Below are 23,974 nucleotides of genomic sequence, written 5' to 3' on the forward strand. Positions count from 1 at the left end.
TTATACATCAAAATATTCAACATTGGAATATAAAATCAAAAATTTACTGTTTTTTAGCACAAATTCCTTTCAAACATAAAACGTGAAAAAAAATATCATTCCCTTTTTTTACATATATTTAGTTTTATAGTATACATGTATTGAATCTTTGGACTTATTTTATATTCATTTTTAATCAATAATACAAGCTCCTTTACATTAAAAACAGTCATTGAAAATTATATTGTTTTCAATTTATTTTAAAATCATCGTTTATTAGTTAGTAAGTCATTATAATAATTGGAAAAAAAATGTTAATATTTATAGAGTCCATAAGAATAAGAATAGTAGAAATAATCTATAATATAGACTTTTTTAATATCAGCAAAAACCCATTAATCTATACTCAAGCATTTCGGTACAGGTTTAACGCATTCGCTCTAATCTAAAGTTAATATTATATATTTCTAATTGTTATTGTTGTACTGTATATTTTGATACTTTCATCATGGCTCAAATGAACAGTTTTTCGAAAAATCATCAAAATTAAATTAAATTGTATCACACGTAGTTTATCCACAAAAACAAACCAATTAAAAAAGTTTTTTTTTATCAAATTAAAGGACATAATTATTTTTGTTGTATTTGTACAAGTGTGCGTGGTGCGTACCTACCTATACCTATATAGTATATGTATTAATCACATAGGTTTTTGAAATCGGAGCGCAGTTAATAATTATCAAAAAATCTAATTACAAAAAAAATGAAGCATCATAATTTATTATGCGGTGTACTGTAATAAAGGAAAACAAATAAATTTTAAAATTCGACAATATGCTTATAAAAAAAAAAAAAATAATAGAACCCACTAAGAATCTATAGCTGTTAAGGGTAAAAATAAACCTGAATAAAAAAAATGTATATACCTAATACTATATTCTATAATTCCATATAATATAATATGATAATCACTATTGTAGTTTAATGTAATCGTTGTCGGAAAGCTATTCTTGGATAGCTGAAAATACCTTTATTTAATTCTGTTAACTTCTTAAAAAATGAGTTCTAAAAAAATGTATGTAAAAAACGTAAATTAAAACCATCATCGCTATAAAAACTAAAAAGAGCAATACAAACAGAGTAAGTGTACTTTTTTGCATATACTTATAAACACTGTAAGTAGAACGTTTTTATTTTCAGTGAACAAGCGTACGGTTTTTTTAAAGTAATGATGTATAATTTCATTTACCTATATACACAAATAAAAAGAGGAAAATGTATTACAGAAGTTTAAGTACACCATAAAATTATAATATTTCTGTTTTTTTTTATATATATATAAAAATAAACCACGTTTAAAAAATGAGAGCTGCATAGTGCATACGTAGCGATTATATTTGTATTCGTGGCTCATTATTTTTTATATATAATATATATATATATATATATACTTCCATAAGCAAGTGTTTGTTTGAAGAAAAAACACAATTTCAAAGAAATGACGTATTGTCATGTTTATTAAATAAAACTATATATTATAAGTCTTTTCGAAATTGTATGCGTATACCAGGGGCGGCCAAACAGTCGATCGCAATCGATCGACCGATCGGACAATTTCAAAGTCGATCATGTTAGAATTTTTTTTAGGGCCACGAGTCCTAAATTTTTTTTAATAAAGTGAAGTATACTTTTAGTAGATTGTGACCAAAAAAAGTTTGGCCACCCCTAGCGTATGTTGTATATAATAGAATACTTGGATATGGTAAAATTATAATCAGTGGTGGCATTTGGTTGGGGGAGGGGTGCATAAGGGTACACTTGCACCCATGATAATTTTTCTATAAGGGTAAGAGTATTATTTTTCACCCATAGACAACACTCAGAAATATTATATTTCATAGGTAATACACAATCTATATAACATTAACAATTTAAGTATGAATCATGTTAAATCATAGACCATTTCAATAATTTCAATAATTTATAAAAAATTTAAAGATTATTTTAAATTTTACCTATTATTATTTCAAAATTATAATAAAATGATAGGTAAACATCTACGGAATTAAAATTATTTAATATTCTGCAATAATCCTAAAATGACATTAATAAACCATTATTATAGTATATTAATATTTAATATCTATTTGTATCTATTTATTTATAATTTATTAAATATTAACTGTTATTATTTATGTTAAAAATAAATGCGTATATTAATATAGATAATATAAAATAATTATGTTTTTTCTATAAGGTACACCTTAAGATCTTAATCCCAAAATAAATTTAATATAAGTATACTAAATAAATTACTTACTCGTATTGGTCCTGACTCCTATATAGTGATTTTATGATTCACGGCGATTTGACGAGCGATTTAATATAAAATCTTAATATTTGATAAAATCTTTATGTTTTAATTATCACGCAGTAGTGGTGGTAAAATATTAGTAGAAAATTAGAGTTGTTGGGAGAAAGCCCCTATGGGTTTGTATAACTTAATAAGATATTGCACCCACATGACTTTCTACCAAGTACCACTTATAGAATTGATTATTATACACTAACTTTCGATAATTATGGTTTTTAACAATTTTCATTTTTATAACGAGTCGTATTGTAATAATAAGAACAACTACAATGCCGCAGATGTATTTAACGACAAAGATGAGTAGATAAAATTTCTAGGTACAGTAACCAGGGTTAGGTAAGACAATGAAAAATATGTTTCTTTCTTTCAATTAAAAAGATACTATAGTATCTTATGTGTCTGATACTCTCGAGATATTAAATACTTTTTTTTTAATTGTTACCTATTTTATTAAATTAAATTCGTTTTGAATTTCCATTAAATATCATGTAAGTAAATTCTATTATTCAAGGCGATTCTTTAATGAAATAACATTCATTTAATTCAAAATCTATGAATGTTTTTGAAAATATTTTTCTTTTCTATTTAATTTCCAGTCCAAATAAAACAATATTTTTCTAATTAAATTTGTATCGTTATAATTTCTAAGGTTTTTACTTTTTTCATTTTTGAATGACAAAATACATTTAAATTCATATTCTAAAGCAGAATATATTTCTGAGTGTTTTGATAAATAAAAATAAAAATTTGTCGAAGTAATATTATTGTAGGTAATGGTAGTATCTATAAAATATTGATCTATTACTCCGTTTACCCAAACTTTAAATACTTATAAGTTATAACTAAAAAAATAGTCGTACAAAATGAAGTACATACTCTAAAAATATTTTGCTTCAGAATATGAATTTAAAAATGTTTGTTTCTATCCAAAAAAGAATCACCTTGTATAACATACAAGTATAGATTAATACAAAAAATTCCTTTAAATAAAATTTTTGATTAATAAAAAATGTTAATAAAATATGGCATATGTGGTATGTATATAACTATAATAATATAAACATATCAAAGTGTCGTAATAATAAAATACATTGTATAAAATTATATATCATTTTGTATTTGAATTTTTTCATGAATATAAATGTTAATAGTTTTAATCATAATACTATGATTTAATACAAATGATAACTACAGACAATGATTAGTTCACACAGATATGATAAAAAATATAAAAATCGAATAATTGAATGATAATAAATGAAAACATACAGAAAAAGTACCCTTGAAGAATTGTGCAGGGTATCTAGTACTCTAATATATACTTTTATGCTACCAATAATGTAATATAAATAATCTCCTACTATAAGGTGCAGCATGTACGGCAATATTAAAAACAATTTTGGTTTATTAACTCCCTGCAGGTGTATGGAAACCGAGGAAAGCGATAGACGGTTCGGAGTTGCCGTCAGCCAAACAAGTCAGTGAAAATGTCCATCGACAGTCATACGAAGAAGATCACGATTTCACCGTCATGCTGGCAGTTTGGGGTCAATTTATGGATCACGATATAACCGCCACTGCGCTGAGTCGAGGTGAATATTTTTATTAAAATTTTTAGCAATGATATTATATATTATTATTATTATTATTATGTAAAAATACTCGTGCTGTAATATTTTTCGATAAATGTTTCAAACGTTTTAGTTTTAAAACAATTTTCGGACGTGGAAAAGTTTCAGCGATTTTTGTTTTTTAATATGTATTGTATAAATAAAGCAAAACTTTTGGTTTTGTGTATTTTCAAAAGCTGCTTTTTATGTGGTTGATAACTATAAACAAGTTGCGTGGGATTCGGGCTTTTCGTGCTCAACTTAATTATATAAATATAAATTATATTGTTATATATTTTTTTTTCAATAACTAAATCATGCCTAAAACTATTTAATTAAACAACAAATATTCTAAATCTTAATACTATCACAACCAGACTAAAAATAATTTTTAATGGACATTTGAATGTTTAATTTGAATTAAAATATGTAAAAACGTGGTGAAGCTGTATAAAGGTCTTATTAAATTATTATTAGAACGGAAATATAAAAGTGGTTATGAAATATATTTCAAGAGCCAAAAGCGTTATCTAGATGACTATAATGTTGATTTGATTTCTTAGCTGAGATTTCTTTATAAATATTATAACATGAGTAAAATACAACATTTTATTCGAATGATTTAAACCCATACCCATTTAGAATATAAATTAAATTCAACGTATACAATATATATATTTTCTTTAAACTCTGTAGGTATACCTGTAGTAGGTATCATATTAATAATTGTCTTACAGAGATTAGTTATGTATTTTTACATATCATTTTAATCAAAGTTCGAAACACTTTTAAGAAACGTTTACTACATGTTTTCGGGATAAAATAAATTACTTTGACTTCACACGACTTTTTACATTCTAAAAAGTTTAACTTTCTATATCCCCTCGAGGAAAGTCATATAATTTTAGACATAGTGTAGTCAAATACTGTGACTCAAATTGTAAAAAATAGACATTTTGTATATTGGTTAAAACTAAGTTATGCCTTGTACCCTAGAGGGATCATGGATTTTAAACAAAATTTATAATATTTTACTCGCTGTATATTATGTCAAGTCGTTTTTCCTGACATATATTATATATATGAATGTATGGATTATATTTCAATAGAAATTAGAATAAATATACCTAGAAATATTTGTTTTAAAAAATGGTATTATTATTGGCGATAAAATAATTTAACGTGGGTACTACTTGTATTGTTATAAATATTTTAAATATACTAAAATCAAATTAGAACACTCTAAAGTCTATTTCAAGCTAAATAATTTAAATTGTACAACAAAATATATTATATTAAATTATTATTTATTTATATTGGTAATTATAAAAATTAAATTTGAAAGTTCATAAAACGATATTATAATATTGTTAAATGTTTATTAATGTAGTTACCTAATAAATTTGTTTTCATTCAATTATTTTAACTTTCATCCAATTTTTATTATATTGAACAATATTTACCTCTTTACCGATACAAATATATAACAATTTTATCACTATTGGAGCAACTTAAACCTTACAATAATTAAAAAGTAGTGGAATAGTATATGACAAACGTATTCTCAAATAAATAATATAAAATTATAAATGTATTGGTATTATACCTAAATTATCAAAAAAAGTCTAAAACATCGATTGATTTAAAATGAGTTTTTCTTATTTTGTAAAGTATATGTTAACTGCAAAAATAATAATTTTAATAAAACGTATTAACATGATTAATAATAATCAAAAAAATGTTTAAATCAGGTTTATTAAGAACATGTAAAAAATACGTATTGCGATTAAACATTTTTGAGGCACACGACGATACAGCCTAAGCATATTTTTTAAAACTTCTTGGTTAATACCATTGAACAATTTTTCTTTACAAAACTATACTTTTCTAATTGTACAGTACTTTTTCGAAGAATAAAATTGTATATGTTATATGAGTTTAAAAAAAATAAATTTTAGTTAACATTTAAAAAAAAATTATTACAGATTACTTCCATTGAGATGATCTCTTGTCATTATTTAATATTTTATTTAATATTATTAATCGATTACACTTCATTGTCTAAAAAACTATTATTAAAAATACAAGGTTAAACTTTTATAATGTATAGCATTTTAACAGTTAATGAAATATTACATACAGTTTTTGTATTAACGATAATATTAGCATGTTTGTTATTGTTTTACAAAATTACTATTGGTCTACAAACTACTGAACGATGTATAGAAAACGTTGATTTGTAGAAGGTATAATATAATATACCTAATTCTTTCTATCTTTCAATCGGTTTACCTTTCAGAAAAAAAAGTTAACCAAAAGTAAATAAATTTTCACTATAACTATTTTTAATTGACCAATCCATTGAATAATTAAATTTTTCATTATCTTGGGAATATTTTTGAATATTAACATAATATGCTATCGATATCGATAATATTATACTTTATTAACAAACACGTCGTGGTTTACAGGACATAATGGAACTGCTATTTCGTGCTGCAAATCGGTGAATGAAAGTGTTACACATCCCGAATGTTTTCCAGTGATTGTACACGAAGATAAGAAAGAGTGTGGCAAATGCATGGAGTTTGTACGATCTTCTCCGGCGTCTACTTGCGGTTTTGGTAAATTTATTCATCATTTTATTTTTTCACGTCGATTTTTATGATGCTCATCCTGTATATTTTTTACGATAATAATCATAACAGTATACATTCACGTGAACATATTTTATAACATTAAGTTGGTAGTGTAAACAGTTAAGTAGTTTCAAAAATATCGGTACGAAGTAAACGCATTTTGAAAGTTGAACTTACATGTAGACGAAATTTAAAAATGTTCTCAACAATCTACCAAGAGCATAAAGCAAGTACGTAATGCTCTACTCTGATGGCGAGTTTCTATAGTGTTCGTTTTGTTTTTAATCAATATAATAAGGTTTCTGTGATCGACATCTTAACATTATACAAAGATTTACAAACATTACTTCCTTTTTTCTTCCAATAATACAGTTTGGTTTTTAAAAAATACTATTTTCATATTTTTAAATTTAGAAATTGTTATACTATTAATTAAGAATGGTTTATGTAAAAACAAACTTATATGTTTTAAATGAAAACACTTTTTACTGAAACATATTTAGCAAATATTTTCTTTTAGAACTTTACTTTTACTAAGGACAATAGATTATGATAATACATTTAAAATATATATTGCTATGAAAGTTATTAATATTTAAAAATTGTATTCGAATATTTCATTTATTTTATATTTATATGTTTAACTATTTTTAAGGATAATGATCTTCGTAGGTATAAATATTTGAATAAACAAGAAACTACTATAACTAATATTTTTAATAAAATACATCAACATTTTCAAAAAAAAAAAAAATTAAATAATTCATAATAAAACAGTAAGATTCTCATTTGGAAGGCAGAAATGTGTATTGCCACAAAATACACATTCATTACTAAATGAAATAGGTAATAAAACAATGAAATAGGTGTGAGAAACTTGGCTGTATATTTTAAATATCAATACCAAAGTGATTGCAATTTCATTGTTTTGCAGTCGTTATTATAATAATTATGCATTTGATCGTAGTAAAATATTTGTGGTACTCACATCGTTACATGTTTCACTTTAGGACCCAGGGAACAATTGAACCAAGCAAGCTCGTATCTAGATGGTTCATCTGTATACGGTAACACGCGCAAACTGCAAAATGACCTAAGATCATGGACCGGCGGACGTATGAAAGTATTTATAAATGAATATGGTGAACAATTATTGCCACCGAATAAAGATCCATTGGATGGATGCAACGAAGAAGCGGAAATGAAAAAAGGCCGTTACTGCTTTTTGTCCGGTAAGCTTCCTATGCATCTCACTGCATAAAAATAATATAAACGTACTTACTACGATACTCGTATAGCCTTAGATACATCCAGCAATGACATAATATGTCTTGTATATTTTTCAAATTTTTGCAAAAAATATGAAGGGGATACAGTAAGTTTATTTTAGTAGGTCACTGTTAGAACGGGAAAGTTTAATTTGAATTCAATGATAATTTGTAGCATACAAAAACCGATGTTAAACTAAAACAGCCTGTCAAAATCTAAACATTTTACTGCTACAAAAGGTGATGACTAATGACAGATAATTGTAAAACAACACACACTAACACACACACTGTAAAATCAATACACTCGTCGCTCTTCTGCTTAAAATCTAAAATTTATATTACTATTATCGTTTTTCATGTGTAATCTATATACAGAGAACGATATGTACTCGATTAATTGATTATTTTGTCTATATACCAAGTCACACTATTTATCACTTTCTAAAATGTATTGTAAAATACTGGCGATTTGGATTCTAATATGCCAGAGACCGATCACGAGTTCTTCTCTAATGTTTAAATATCAACAACAAAGTTTAGCGTTTTTGACACTGCGTAGAAAATAGAAAAAACGTAAATTATATTAATAAATTGTATGTGTATCTAGTATGATATACTATACGAACGACGACAATATAAATAAAATGCCCCACCAATGTTTATTTATTTAAAATATAAGGGTAATGGATTTTACATCGTGTCCTCAGCTTTAAATTAGTGAACCCTCGTGAGAGACCCTACAGAACTTTATATGATTACATAGTAGCTGCTTAGGATTTAACTCAATTTTGGGGAAACTGCGATGCTAAATTTTTATGTATTAACACACACAGTAAATACACCAAAAGTGTATATTTTATAAACAGTTATACGCGTGAGCTACTCGTACATCCTTTTGGTGGTAAAGGGAGTTGGGCTTCCCCCCATCGGTAAATGAAAACATGTATTTTTAAATATTCTCTGTTAGTTCTAAACAAATTATTCGAGTATAAATTATGAACTTCATCTGTGGGGTTTTTTTTTTTTAATATATAATTAAAATCTCGTTTGTGTTTGTTATACAATTTTTTCGAAAAAAGAAATATTAATAAATTAACTCATCGAGTATAATATTTTTGTTGACAACATAGGAGATGCCAGGGCGAATGAAAACATGCACCTTACAACTCTCCATTTAATCATGGTACGCCAGCATAACAAGATTGCCGATCGATTGTCGTCCTTAAATCCACACTGGGACGACGAACACATTTTTCAAGAAACCCGACACATAGTCACCGCTCAGATTCAACACATAACGTACAACGAATTTCTACCAGTATTGCTCGGTTAGTACGTGTTACTTATAACATTGCTACGTTTAGCATTAGAAGCATTGCGTTATTTAGATAGATGGATTATTTTATGTTTCGTATTATTGCTATCGTGATGTACCTAATTTACTTTAAATAACTCTAAAATTTGAACTCATCGTGTCTCTTTCCTCTATATCGTAATTTTGAATAAGAGAACATTATAATTTTATCAAAGGAATAAGAATTCCTCAAAATTACGATAACAATTTTTCCTTGTATTTGTAATTTAATTAATATATTTTCAATATTTTAGAGGTTTCCTTATCAAATAAAATATTATCATAACATTTTACAATCATTAATAAAATTACTTTTTTTTTTTACATCCGAGAATTCGGAAAAAATAAACAATCCATAGAGATGTGTATTATCAATATCTCAACAATAATTCTACTTTTTTTTTTACTATAAAAGGTTAGTTAACAATTTAACATATATAGTAATTATTGTCTTATTTTAAAAATACTTCTTGGAGAATTGTAAAAAACTGATATACGCTAAAAATAAACATAATGTATAGTAATATAATAATTATTCGTGGAAGAACAATCAAATAAAAAATGATAAAATATTTCACATACGTGCTATTTTCAGAGGAATAACCTAGCCATAAGGAAAATAACTATTTATAATTTTCATTGCAAAAACCTCATATGAAGTCAAAACGTTATAATAAAAGCGATTTATAGTACACACCAATGTTTAATTTACTTATATTTTATTGTATTATATAATATATTGTACAATAATATGTTAAATTATTTTTTGAAAGACAGAGTGGTAGGAGATAATGACTAAATTTACTTGCATTATTTCATAAATAAAATTCTTTCCAACGAAATAAAAATATATTCTTCAAGAAAGGTAAATAATTTTAAAATATAATAACTTTTCAGGTAATAAATATGAATTTAAATTAAATTTCTTTAAGTAATAATTTTTCTTTAACATATTTAATACATCCTTAAATTTTTAAAACATATACTTCTCTAATAAGCATATCAATATATCATAACAATATACAACTTCTTAAATTATATTTCTAAATAATTAATATAAAAACAATGTAAATAATTGGGTACCGTTCTACTGTAAATAAAATGTCGAGTGAGTCACTATTACGATTTCGTATGTATGTTAAATTTGAATTCAATGATAAATAATTGATCGCAAAAACCATTTTGAGCGAGTCTACAGCCTATATCAACAAGTGATTTGTTTATTTGATAAAATAACTAGCTATTAGGGATAATTTATAGTACTTATTATAGTAGGGTAGTGTAATTTTTTCTGAAAATAAAGCATTTATTCTATTATTATACCATAGTATACACACTTATAAAGATCAAAATTTAAAAAGGCATTCGTGTAGAGTAACCATATAGTGAGTACATGATATGTATTTAAATATTGATAACTACGGTAAGCATGTGGTCAAAGAAAATATGAGAATAAAAAGTGGATAAGAGGGTACCGCTCTGCTGTACATTAGGTGCCATATGGATCATTATTATAAATTGAATCCAATGATAGTTATCATTGTATACGAAAAACGATTCTGAACGAAGATGATTTGTTAGCCTAGGATATAATTTCGAATGGTTGGTGAAAAAGGTGGTTTATGTTTTAATGGCCTGAATACACCAGAATTTAAGTTCTTTTATAATGATTATAAGCTAAACTTATAGAAAAACTCGTATTGAATTTTCAACTTTTAGCTACTTCTATAAAAGTTTTTATGAATTATACCTACAAAATAATTTGCAAATATTCATGGTTTTGACGAATTTTTGTCAATATTTTAACTTCAAATGCTATAATAAAAAAAAAATTGTCCCTATGTATTCTTATAATTTTTTAATCACTATAAGAATAACTTATTAGGAACTTTATATTAAATTTTCAGAAAAATTGAAAATTTCAGTTGTCTATAAATAGCTCAAAAAAATTCAAAATATTTTGAAAATTATATCATGTAAAAAAAATGCCAATCTAAATAACTTTTAAAATTTTTAAGTATCTACGACTTATACTTTTTGAATAATAACAAATATTTAAAATCGTTTGAGGATAAATCATTATTGTTATGCTATTTCGTAAAAATTTGAAATTCAAAAGCACTTAAAATTTTTCCTATAATGATGCTTCGAGTTTTCTTTATAGTTACTTGAATGAAAACTTATGAAAACTTAGTATTGTATTTTTAATCCTTGTTTATAAACACAAAAAATTGTATGATTCTTCAATTTCAAAATTACTTGCAAATGTTCGCGTTTTCGACAATTTCGTAAAAATTTGATCTATAAACGCTAATAAAAAAAAATTGTGACAAACGATTTTTAATTTTTTTTAGCTACAATAAGAATAACTCATAAGAAACCTTGAATTAAATTTTCAAAATTTTTTGGTCATCCAAAATTTTTTTATCGACACTTCAAAAAAATATTCTCATATAAACCGAAAATTTTAATGGTCTATAAATAACTAAAAAAAATTTAACAACTTTTAAAAATTTAACTGTATATAGATAACACTAACATAAATATTTGGTAAAAATTTCAAATATTTACAGTGATTGTTTTTTGAATTACAACCATATAAAAAAATTGATTTGGTCGAAAACTACTGATTTAGCGTAAAAATTTCCGTTTTTCCTTAATTTTTTTTTGGTTTTTCCCGGTGTTTTTGAAAACTATTGAGAATTTCAAAAATGACCACCCCAATGCACCAACTAGATTCACTTTCGAACCGAAAAGACTACAGAAGTTGAAAATCGAAGCATTATTTCGACACGTTCTCGACTACACAGACATAAAAAAAATAATAATAAAAAATAATAAAAAAAAACACACACACACACAACTTTGTAAAATCAATACATTCGTCGTTCCGCTCAGAATCTAAAACATATTTCTATAAATACTGTAAAACAGTAAAAACAGATTCATAGTACCTATAAATAAATAAAAAATGTTATTTAGTATATTAAAATGCATAATAATGAAAATGATGAATAACGAAATGAGTATCATATATTTATACATGGATATATCTATTTACAAATACATATATTTTCAAATAAATTGTTTGTTCTTTAATTGTTCTTTAAATGTCAAAATCACTTAACATTTTGCTTGATGTAATAATTTTCATAGTCTTATTTTGTTTCTAAAAGAAAAAACGACATAACAACAGTTAGGTTAATTAAATTTGCATTATTTTAGAATTGTATGAATTTTTAGAAACTTTTTAAAAACGTACCTAAGTACAACTATATAATATAGAGAATTATTGTCTGTATATATAGGCTGTATGAAAACTATTCTGAAAAGGAACATGGCTCGTTTATTTCGAAGTTTTTATACTTATTGCGCATGAACGAGTTATGTAATTGGATAACCTAAGTCAAGTTAAGATAGCATGTCTGATCCCACTTATTTAAAGTTACAATTATACACGGTGAAAAAAAAACTTTAAAAGTAAAAAGTTTGCTATCTGCACTGTTTAACAAGTCAATGTATCAACTATATTTTATTTTGTCCGAAAAAATATACATAAAACGATTTACTAGTATATTGCGTTAAAATGAAAACAAATATTTTTTTTTATGTTGAGTACTTAAAACGTTCTCATAAAATGATTAAATAACTTTAAAAATAAAACACGCAAGCCCGTTTTTTATTAAAATCATTTATTATTCACTTATTTTAGTGATGTATATATTCTATATTATCCTACAGTGATATATAGTTGTCACGAAATAAACGCTTAAAATGTAAATAAAATTCCAGTGCCCAGTATTAAATCAAACTTGGCAGGTTCGTTATAATAATTAATTATGTTTGTAAAATCATAATTCGCTGTAATGATAATAAACCATTTAATCGAAATAGTGATTTTGTAAATAATATAATTGATGAATTTTATAATATTTTATTTCAGGTGACAGTCTTATGAAACGATTGGATTTATACTCTCAACAAACAGGTCATTGGAATGGTTATAATTCTTCAATGGATCCAACCATCAGCAATAACTTTGCCACCGCGGCCTTCCGATTTGCCCACACGCTAATACCGGTAAATTATTACCACTATTAATAGTTAGCGTGTAGTAAATATCACTAACAATGTTTTAAATTTTTTTTTTTTACGACAATCTTACTTTAAATTTCACATTTCTATAAACGTATGAAACAATATTTATAAAAAACTATTATATCAATAATATCCGTGCTAAATATGGCTTACCGTCTTTAGACTTCCTAAAGTGTTAACATTCTATAGATATTTCAACATAATAACTATTATTATCAAAAATTAACTAATAATATCAAAGTAATCTTATAAAATATTTCGAACTATTCAAGTATCATTAACCGAAATTAAATCCACCTTTACTCGCATAGTTTCGTAAGTGTTGCTTATTTACATAAACCGTATTATGATAGCCACCATTGTATAATAATATAATATATTGTATTATTTTCTATATAATTTCAAACTGTACATACAAAAATTATAAATAAGAATATTTCTATTACTACGATACCACCAAATAATAATCCAACCCAGGATAATAGTTCTTCAGTTTGATATTTAAACTTTTTGGTTATGATGGCCCTCAACGTTTATAATAATCGTATTTTACACTAAACATACCAACAATTAGTGCTTTAATTTTAATTTAAGTAATTTCATAAATATTCTTATTGAGTTTTCGAATAAAAATATCGAAATAAAATGTTATATAAATATAATATTCGTATATGAAAATCGAGAAGTTTAATATGAAATTAACACATCTTAAATATCTTTGAACTATTGTTGTATAAAAACGTGAAATCCCCTTATAAGTTGTTCTATTATAGGTATCAGATACATAATAATTAATAAACCACCGAATATTATCTGTCACAAACGGAATCATACATTGTTAGTACTATACAATAATTGTATGTATAATATACATATATGCGTTTAATTACATTAAAAAATATACAAATATATATTATATCCTTTTGGTATCCATTTACCTAGAATTAAATTCAGATAGGTAATTTCGCGAAGCCATATTTAATCCGAAAACAATTTGATATCGTATTAAGCGCATATTTGGTAAGTGTGTGTGTGAGTATTATATATATATATACTCTTACCTACAAGTGTATAGGCACTCAAAGCAACCCGATAACAATCCGCGTCCCCTCGACTGTACCGCCATCGTCTTCTGTTGGCCGATTATGGCCGCGGGATTACTCGGGTTTTTATTCAAATATATTTGCAATTTTAATTTCGTTTAAACGATTTCGAGATGAGATACAATGTAATATAATAACCACAATAGTAATAATAACAATATAATAAAATATACCAATATTATATCGTTCATACGACGCAGTCGCTTACGAGCTACCAACTGTTTGCTCGGTAAAATCATATATTTAATACATATATATTACATTTTCGTGCCGTAGTAATATTATAATAATACGATAATAACCGCTGTAAAACGCCAAAGAAACTGCATCCGAATATTGATTTGCGGATGGTCTCGTTTCGATACACACAACACGTACGGTTAACCGACGTACGTACGTAATAATAACAATAGCAGCAAGAAATACCCCAAATAACGAGAAGAGTGTATGATATTATTATTATTATTATTATTATTATTATTATTACCGTACACCGGGTATGCGTTATTTACTGTAAATACCTGTATCCCGCCATTATTATACCATGTAAACCGCACCTATCCCGAGGCGAAACAAAACACAATAAATGTATGACGCGTACATACATGATGTTTTAGAGTTTTCCGTAATAACGTATTTGAAAATGTTCTTGAATTGTCATGGCGAGAGGAACCGAAACCTGTTTCTCGTATTTTACTAATCCGGGATTATAAAAGGGGCACTTAGGATATAACTATTTAATACTAAATAAACCACGTGAATTATCCCCTAAATACCTTATTAAGGAGTTTTTTATTTTTTTTTTTTTTTTGTCCCCTATTGTGAAAATTAGAAAACATTCTGAAAACAACAGAAATTTATATCGTGAAATAATAAAAACATACGATATTTTCATACAATTCTAGTTGAGAATTGTAAGTATAATAAATAAAAAATAAGTACGTTGTATAAATAGAATGATTGATAATTGTTTACAATATTTATACAATTATTTATTTTTTATGAGAAAATTTAATATTTTTCAATTATTAATTTTAGAAACTAAGAGTTAAATTGATTACGTTTATTTTTACATATTATTAAAACTTGAAGTTCCAAGTTCTATGTTGACTTGCCTTATCTATACTCGAGCTATTTATTTTCATACTATAATTTGGTATTACCTAACAGTGGCGTAACTACATGGTTACATAGGTATGCATTGCACTGGGGGCCGGGGCCTAGAAGGTCCAAAAGAGGGCACATGAATGTTGATACTTTGTTTAAAATATGTATATTAAAATTTTATATTTTGTTAATAATTTTAAACTATTTTATAATAAATAATAAATTACAATAAAATCATAATATTTTATATTATGAAGAATTTTATCTATAAATATTATACTATTATTTTGTCATAGAAATTACAATATTATTCCCGTATAGAGTATAAAAATAAATCGTCCATGAAACAGGTAGAAATATTATCATTAGAACATATTTTATTATTTACTTCATAAATATAATGTGTAATTGTTTATTTTTATTCATATACTATTTTTAGGGCCCATAAAATAATATTGCACACGGGCTAGAGTTTTATAATTACGCCACTGTTACCTAACTACGTCTACAAATCGTATGTGATAAATAACGCGACCGTCAGGTACATATTATTTTTTTAAATACAAGTTGGTAAACAAAAAACAAAATGTTAAGTATATTTCTAAACTTTATATTTTAAGTATAATATATGAGTATACCTCAATAATTCTTGTCGAAAATGTGTTTTGTTCTTTATTGTATCTCATACAAGTATTTTGTTAATACTGTATTGTTTCAAACGTTTGGATTGCATGATATATATTATAATATATTGTGAGAAAATATTTCCAACCTTTGTTTATATTTTACATAATCGAAAATTAATATTCGTTATATTATCTATTATAATTATAATTTATACCGATGTGATAAATGGACCATAAAAGAATAATTAATAGTTATTATTTTTTCTTGATCTTTTTTTTAACATTTACCAATTTTCCGTTTACTTTAAATATTTATAATATTAACAATTATTATCCATTTTAGGATATTAATAAACATATAACAAATATATTGTAGACCATATAAATTTCCGGTGAAGTAAACACGCCAATAGGTTAGTACAACAATATAGTTGGTATGGTGCTGAACACAAGTTTATAATTACATTGAAAATTGTCAATTTATTTTGTCCTTCAACACAACAATGTACCTATTTTGCCTATGTGATACGCCGTCCTACAAGTATTGTAATACGTGAGCGTACTGTACTCTTTGAATCCAATCAACTAAGTGCAGGATATAGTTTTATAGTATTACATTGTGAAGCGTTTATAATGAATCATCGTATTATAAAAAAGAAATCTGCACCTATTATTTTACTTTAAATATCACTTAATGTATGACGTTAATCGAACGTATGTTAGCTAACTTATCAAAACCAAACGGTCACTTAATATTTTATTAGAATTTTACTCCCAAATATATGCAATATTACAATTGTACTAAATTTAAATACATATCAATGTGTTTATATATTATACTTACAAACAGTGATAAGTTATAACTTTAAAGCATATATAGGCCAGAAATTTGAAAAGCACTTAATTTACTGACAAAGATAAATAATGGACTTAAGTGTAACATTAAATTTACGTCAGCCAATAATGTTTTCGATACCGTAAAACAATAAAAGTTTTAGAACGATTTAGTCACCTTTTGAAAACAATCATTTTAGTTTAAATAAATCAAAATTATTAAATAATATAATATTATATAATATACATCATAATTATTAATAATTTAATGTCCCATAAAATCCAGTTCGTAGGTACAGCATTTCCGTGTGTCGTTACTTTATTAACTGTTAAAGCTATTAAAACAAATTTTAATGTGGTTCATTGAATTTATGACTTTATTTTCGAAAAATTATGGAAATATAGCGGTGACTGCTGGTAAAGTAGTTCATATAATCCATACGATAAACCCTATAACATATCATATAAAAATTGATACGCTATGGCTATAAACACCATACAGGAAATATTTAGGTTAGAAACTAATTGACTGTTCTAAGAAATCATTTAGTTACTAGACGCTAGTATATAAACATGTTATGCATGTACATATATTATGAATATACATGTAATATCTATAATATACTGTAGGTACAAATTTAACTTTTAAAATTACGCATTAACATAATATTGTGTAAAATTTGATGATATGAACTTGACTCGCGTATTTTACTCATACGATGTTGTGTTATAAAAACATATGTGTTCGTGCTAAATAATAGATCATTGTTTATAATTTTATATTTTATGTAAATACTGACAAATTTTGCACATATCTAATATTGATTTTATATTACATAATATAATGTAATTTCAAATCGATAGGCAACTACGATAATCATCATTACTCTCGGAAATAATGAACGAAGTACCTGGAAAAATAATTATGATATAACGATAACGCAAATACATATGACGTACTTCTAACTTAATAATGGATAGTGAACTTGTCATTAATAAAAATCAAGACACCTTTAAAAGTTGCCCCGGTAAAAATTCAAATAACAAATTTTCAAAATATATGCGGTATCTTATCCCCCATACCACACACGCACGCACACACACACATACAGTTTCTATAAATTACCTATAAAATTGGTTTCTTTTTCTAGAGCATGATGAAGTTTCTTAGGGACAACAACAGCAATCCCGAATTCGTCGAAATGAGGAAAATGCTATTCAATCCGTATAGATTGTACACATGTGGTGGCGTTGATAGCGTCATTCGTGGAGCGATGAACACGAGTGCCGGGAAATCTGATGCCTTTTTCACACCCGAAGTAAGCTTTTAAGGCTATGGATTTAATACACTATATAAACCTCAAAAATAAAAATTTTTAATAGATAAAATGTTGAGAAAAAAAATAAGTAACTATAATTATTTTGGTTTGTTTACAAAAAATAAAAATCTTATTTATTTAGGTGTATATCTTATACAATATATTAAATAATAATTACAAATTCACAGCGTTAGTGTAATATTATTTTACGAGTAATTGCGGAAGACGACGACGATATAAACAACGACTGTACATTACTATAATAATACATTGTCGTCAATTCACATGATAAAAAATAATATACGATACACCATAATGAACTTATTATTACAATTATATGGCGTGTTCTCGAGGTTTAATGGTTTTAAGTAGGTACCTATTTATGATTAAGCGCATGGCTTTGTCTTGAGAGATTTTCTATGTGACTGTCTATAAGCAGTACGACGATGAAACGTCATCAGAAAATAATAACGGATGGATATTGTTGTGACTGACGGAGACTTAACAGAAATTCCGATCGAGAAATATACCCGAGAACACCACTCACCGGATACCTGGTACAGCTCTGATAGGTATTTTAGTAACTAGAATCTCTTTACGTGCACACGACGTGATTTCACCACAATTAGTACAAATGATTAATTAATGTTATTTGAAGGCATTCAATGGGTGTACATACGTATTAACTATTATTATTTATTCCTATCCTATAAGATGGTGTACTGGGTATTTGGAAGACGCTCTGAATTTTCTTAATCGAAATAATAGATCGAGTTTCGGTATTGTGTGTTGTTCTGTAATTTATACATCACTAATAAGTAATAACTGCATATATTACAGTGGTAGGGGGTAAACCGGTAAAGTTAAACATCTATTCTGTATCGACCTTAAATAAGCGATCCGACACAAGCGATCGGAACGACCAAACGTAAATATGCGGTTAATTAGTCACATTGAAAGGAAATTGTTTTATTATCTACACATATATGATTAGACGGTGTCAATCACTGCCAGCGTGTGACTTATATGAAAGCGACTACTGTATGGTGAACTGTGCTCGAGACAACGTTACTGAAATAAGTGACAGGGGTTTCAGGTATTGGCCGTTAAAAGAGTCTTTTAATCGTTTTGCGTCGACGGCTCAACTGTTTTCATTTTCACCTGCACCGGTGTCGAAGAGTGGTTTCTGCGTTGTTGCCTACGGCGATCACGGAGACAGCCGTTGTACGATGTTGCTATATACCGACGGACCCTTGGCACCGCGAGTTATTACAAACGTGTTGTCGCAATCTTTCTCGCTTCTCCTCGTCAGACTATCGTCGTCCGGCAATACGGGTCAACCGACCGAGCGATTCAAAACCTCTAGTCAGTTGACAGCAAACTCGTCGATCGTCGACGTAAATCACTACTGCCTCGCACTCGTGAGTGACATCGTCCCGGTGTATTCCCCGGTAGTCACGGTCGCCGTATACCGCTTCTGGTTGGTAAGTTCGTCTGGGTGTTTTCTGAAAAATGACACTTCGTAAGTCATGGAGAATATCTAAACTGGTCTTTGAATCTCTTGATTCTTTGGTTGTAGTTGTTGAACTGTAGAAGGTTTGAGAGATGTTATAAGAGTGTGTATCTTCGCTTATTGTTTGAACGACCTGGGGCCTATTATTCTATACCAGGCTCAGAGCCTTTGCTAGTAGTAGGACGTTTTTTTATTTTTATTATAGGTTAGTCTTCAAATTTCTATAGAAGTTGTCTTGTCGATTTTCATTTAAGTTGGTCTATATTACATCCTAATGATTGAATGTGTCTGTAGATGGATTTTTCGATTTGTGTGAAAAATTGTTTTTCGATGTTTTCTTTGATTGTGGCTGTGTTTATCTTATCGCCTGTCTTAATACGACCCCGTTTCTAAAAAAATGTTGACATGATTGTCGTTATTCGGATTGCTATTGTTTGAACGGATTCGTGTTGTCACAATTGAGATTTAGTGATGTAGTATCCATTCTGCGCCGGCGTAAGAAATAATAGATTCGATGTGTGTTCCATAGTAAAATGTCACCGGTATTTATATCATATATCTTACTAACTAGTAAGTACAATGCTCTTACGACCAATATTGTCATTGCGCCAACTATATTACACTAATTAAATTTTACTGATGTTGTATCATGATGAAAATAATTATAATTATCAAATAGAAAATAAACACACAAAGCATTTTAGTACGATTATAGTTATCAATAATTTTATAATTACCAACCAAAAATATTGCGGAAATGATAAAACATAATTTTTAAAAATCAATATCCATTTATATCATAGTATTAATATATTATAATAAAATTATAGTTTTTACAGCGGTCGGCTAACTAGATTTTTATTAATTTTCAACTCAGGTTACTAGACATCTGTTCGAGAAGAACGACAGATCGAGAACCGCCAGAAGACAATGTGGATTGGATTTAGTCGCACTGAACATACAGAGGGGCCGAGATCACGGACTTCCGGCATACCCACGGTGGCGTGAAACGTGTGGATTTCCAAGGCCACGGAGCTTCAACGATTTAGAAGGTCACGTCGAACCGACAACACTGCAAAGAATATCAAAACTGTACAAGTGTGTATATAATATTAATTATTAATAATAAAATCAATTATTAAGACCTCGATACAATATACTAGCATTTAATACGTATCTTCGAGCAACATGTTTGTTAAAGTTAACTACGTTATATAATTGTATAGATAGATTTAAATCAGAAAACTACTTTACGAATTTGACGTAGGATGCTCATTATTTAAAAAAACACTGACGTTTATGAAAATATTTCTTTAACAAAAATTTAAGTAGTTACAAAACAACATTTTATAAACAAATAATAATAGTTTTTACTATTTTTTTCTTTATAATTTTCTAAGTGTTCTTCTCTCAATGACAACATACATTTTTAATTTAATATTCTGAACCAGAATATTACTCAAAGTATTTTGGTCTACAAAAATCAAATTTTGGATGAATAGTTTATTAGTGTTATAAATGTATAATTATATAAAGTTTTGATAAGCAGGGTTATGGATTAACATTTTGCAGGATACCCTTACATAATATTGCACTCCACTCTTTTAACGATGATTTAAAATAATTTTAATAAAAATATGTTTTTTATAAAATATTTATAGTTTCTATAATAGGTGATGACTAATGAGTGTCATACATTAAATAAATCACAAAATGTAAACAGTAAAATTAAGCAGTGATAAAACCAGATAGTTGTGAGGGAATTAACCCTCTCCAATATAATATAATTAGTAAAATTTTAAAATATTTTCAGTTTTATGTAGACGTATTTATAATTATGTAAGGAGATAATTGTATTTTGTTTGAAATTTAATATGAAAGTATCTTATATTATAATATATCTATAAAATCAGCATATCAAAGCCTTCCTAAAATAATACAATATCATCGCCTTCCACCCTACCCAAAAAATTCCTAGTTACCGTAATTAATTGTAATACAACGTTTTCGACCTTAACCATTATACGAATCAAACAAGAAGTCAAGATATTATAACTTCACAGCGACCAATGTGGCATTGTGACGTGATATTATAAAAAAAGCAAAACATATTATTATAGTTATTATAACTACTAGGTATATAGTTAAATAAATAAAAGTGCTTGTGGAATATAAACCTAATAATTAAATCATAAATTCGTTATCCCGGATCCATTTTAGTTTCATTCCAAACGGTGTCTCACTGGAAAAAAGTTAAAAACACTGTCGTCAAACATGAAAAAAAATCTTGAGACACTTATAATATTTGTTTATAAGTTAGGACAAAAAAAATTGTTACTATATATCTCAGAACCGGTGAAATGGATCAATTTAACTCTATATTATTAGAACATACACTTTTAAATTGCTAGTAAACATTTGTAGGTAGGTATACTGCAGAAATTTTATTATAATTACAATATCAATTATGTATTTGAGTATTTCATCATGTCAGAGTTGTTCGTGTGGTGTGCAGCACAAAGTTTGCGATTGAAATATATTTTAAGTTTGCAAACTCTAAACTCTCGGCGAACGTTGCATTAATACTCGACAAGCAATCTGGAAAGGGATAAAATGGAATTCATTAAAGTTTGCCACGACTTGCAGTCGAGTTTTCTTATATTTACGAACGCTCTAAACAAGTATAATTGTGTACACAATATTATACGTACACATTTACTCACTTGCTTATCCCTAATGTTTATTCCAAAAGACACACCGTCATGGCTGCTATTACAACTACCTATACCTATAATTTTATATAATATTAGTATATTACGGTCGAGACAAATTAAGTAAAATAGAAAAAAAATCATATCCAGGACTGTATTCGAGTCATTTTATCACTGAACGTCTCGAAATACGCACACTACTGAGGAAAAGAGGAAGAAATATCTATTATGACAGCCCACCTCCAAATAGAATTTTCAATTATAATTTTTAACTTATTGGGTACCTTTATACCACTTGACCACGTATCACGTATGAAATATTTTTTTAAATAATGGTTGCTATAGTTACCTATTTATGTAAATTCACATTTTTAACCCCCCCCCCCTACATAAGTAAAACACTTACAATGATTTCCTTTATGGAATATTACATTTAATATAGGTAATGTTACATTAATAAAACCTTTTATATTTAAATAAATGTTAATCCCCCTCCCCCATAAACGAATTCTTCTTATGCTACTATCACTAGTCATTAATAATCACCTAACTATTTACGGTCGAATAGTTGAATATATTTGATAATTTTATGGTAACGTGTTAATCATGCGGTTTCCGTAAAAAATGGTGACATTGTGATATTATCTCGAGTTAATTAATCGTATCATTATTTTTGTTATGCAATGTCAGAGATAATGTTTTACATAAGTATTTCAAACTAATAGATTTTTAATTATGTTATCACTTGAAAAATTAATTGATGTGTATTTATAATGAACTATGACACAGATCGATTGATGACTTGGACCTGTACACCGGGCTGCTTTCAGAAAAGCCACTGGAAGGAAGCATCTTGGGGCCGACAATCACATGCCTGTTGGCCGATCAATTTTTGCGGGTGAAATCGGGGGACCGTTATTGGTACGAGACAAACGAAAAACCTCAAGCGTTTAACGAAGGTAAATAAAACACATACTACGAATAATTATGATATTAATATAATGAAGTACTCTGTTTGAATAGAAAACGAACCACACTTTTTTCTAATGATTACTAAAACTGGACAACCTTTTTGTGTCTCTCTCGTAACACACACACACACAGCACTCTGATGTATATATAATTATATTATGATTAAGGTTAAGTTTTCAAGCCATTTAAAATTTTATCTTCGGATAAAAAATTTTTCCTATCTTTTTGAATAGATATTATTTATCAATGTAACATTTTCATTGATTAATTTTGCATTTTCCCCTTTTTATTAATATTTTGATGATATTTAAGGCATTTTATGTGTGTTTGAGTTTTAAAAAAGTTGTTTTGGTAGAATTTAGTATAAGTACCCATTAGGACATATTATTCTATAATTTTGTATTTTAAACTCCCACATGATGCTTTAGATCACTGAACACAAATAAACCAAATCATTATAATGA

At 27.0% G+C, this 23,974-nt stretch overlaps 1 protein-coding gene across 15 annotated transcripts in view; it reads left to right on the forward strand.

The window, feature by feature from the left end:
- Positions 1-23,974, forward strand: part of LOC114131939 (lactoperoxidase) — a 50,262-nt gene that overhangs the window by 22,826 nt on the left and 3,462 nt on the right. For all 15 annotated transcript variants that reach the window (XM_050210959.1, XM_050210953.1, XM_050210950.1 and 12 more), the window contains 8 exons: positions 3,775-3,945; positions 6,435-6,587; positions 7,613-7,834; positions 9,004-9,201; positions 13,171-13,307; positions 18,147-18,314; positions 20,705-20,925; positions 23,328-23,497. In XM_050210959.1, the coding sequence (XP_050066916.1) occupies positions 3,775-3,945; positions 6,435-6,587; positions 7,613-7,834; positions 9,004-9,201; positions 13,171-13,307; positions 18,147-18,314; positions 20,705-20,925; positions 23,328-23,497 (1,440 nt within the window). The remainder of the gene's footprint in view (positions 1-3,774; positions 3,946-6,434; positions 6,588-7,612; positions 7,835-9,003; positions 9,202-13,170; positions 13,308-18,146; positions 18,315-20,704; positions 20,926-23,327; positions 23,498-23,974) is intronic.

The sequence above is a fragment of the Aphis gossypii genome, chromosome 1 (assembly GCF_020184175.1).
Source record: "Aphis gossypii isolate Hap1 chromosome 1, ASM2018417v2, whole genome shotgun sequence".
NCBI lineage: Eukaryota > Metazoa > Arthropoda > Insecta > Hemiptera > Aphididae > Aphis > Aphis gossypii.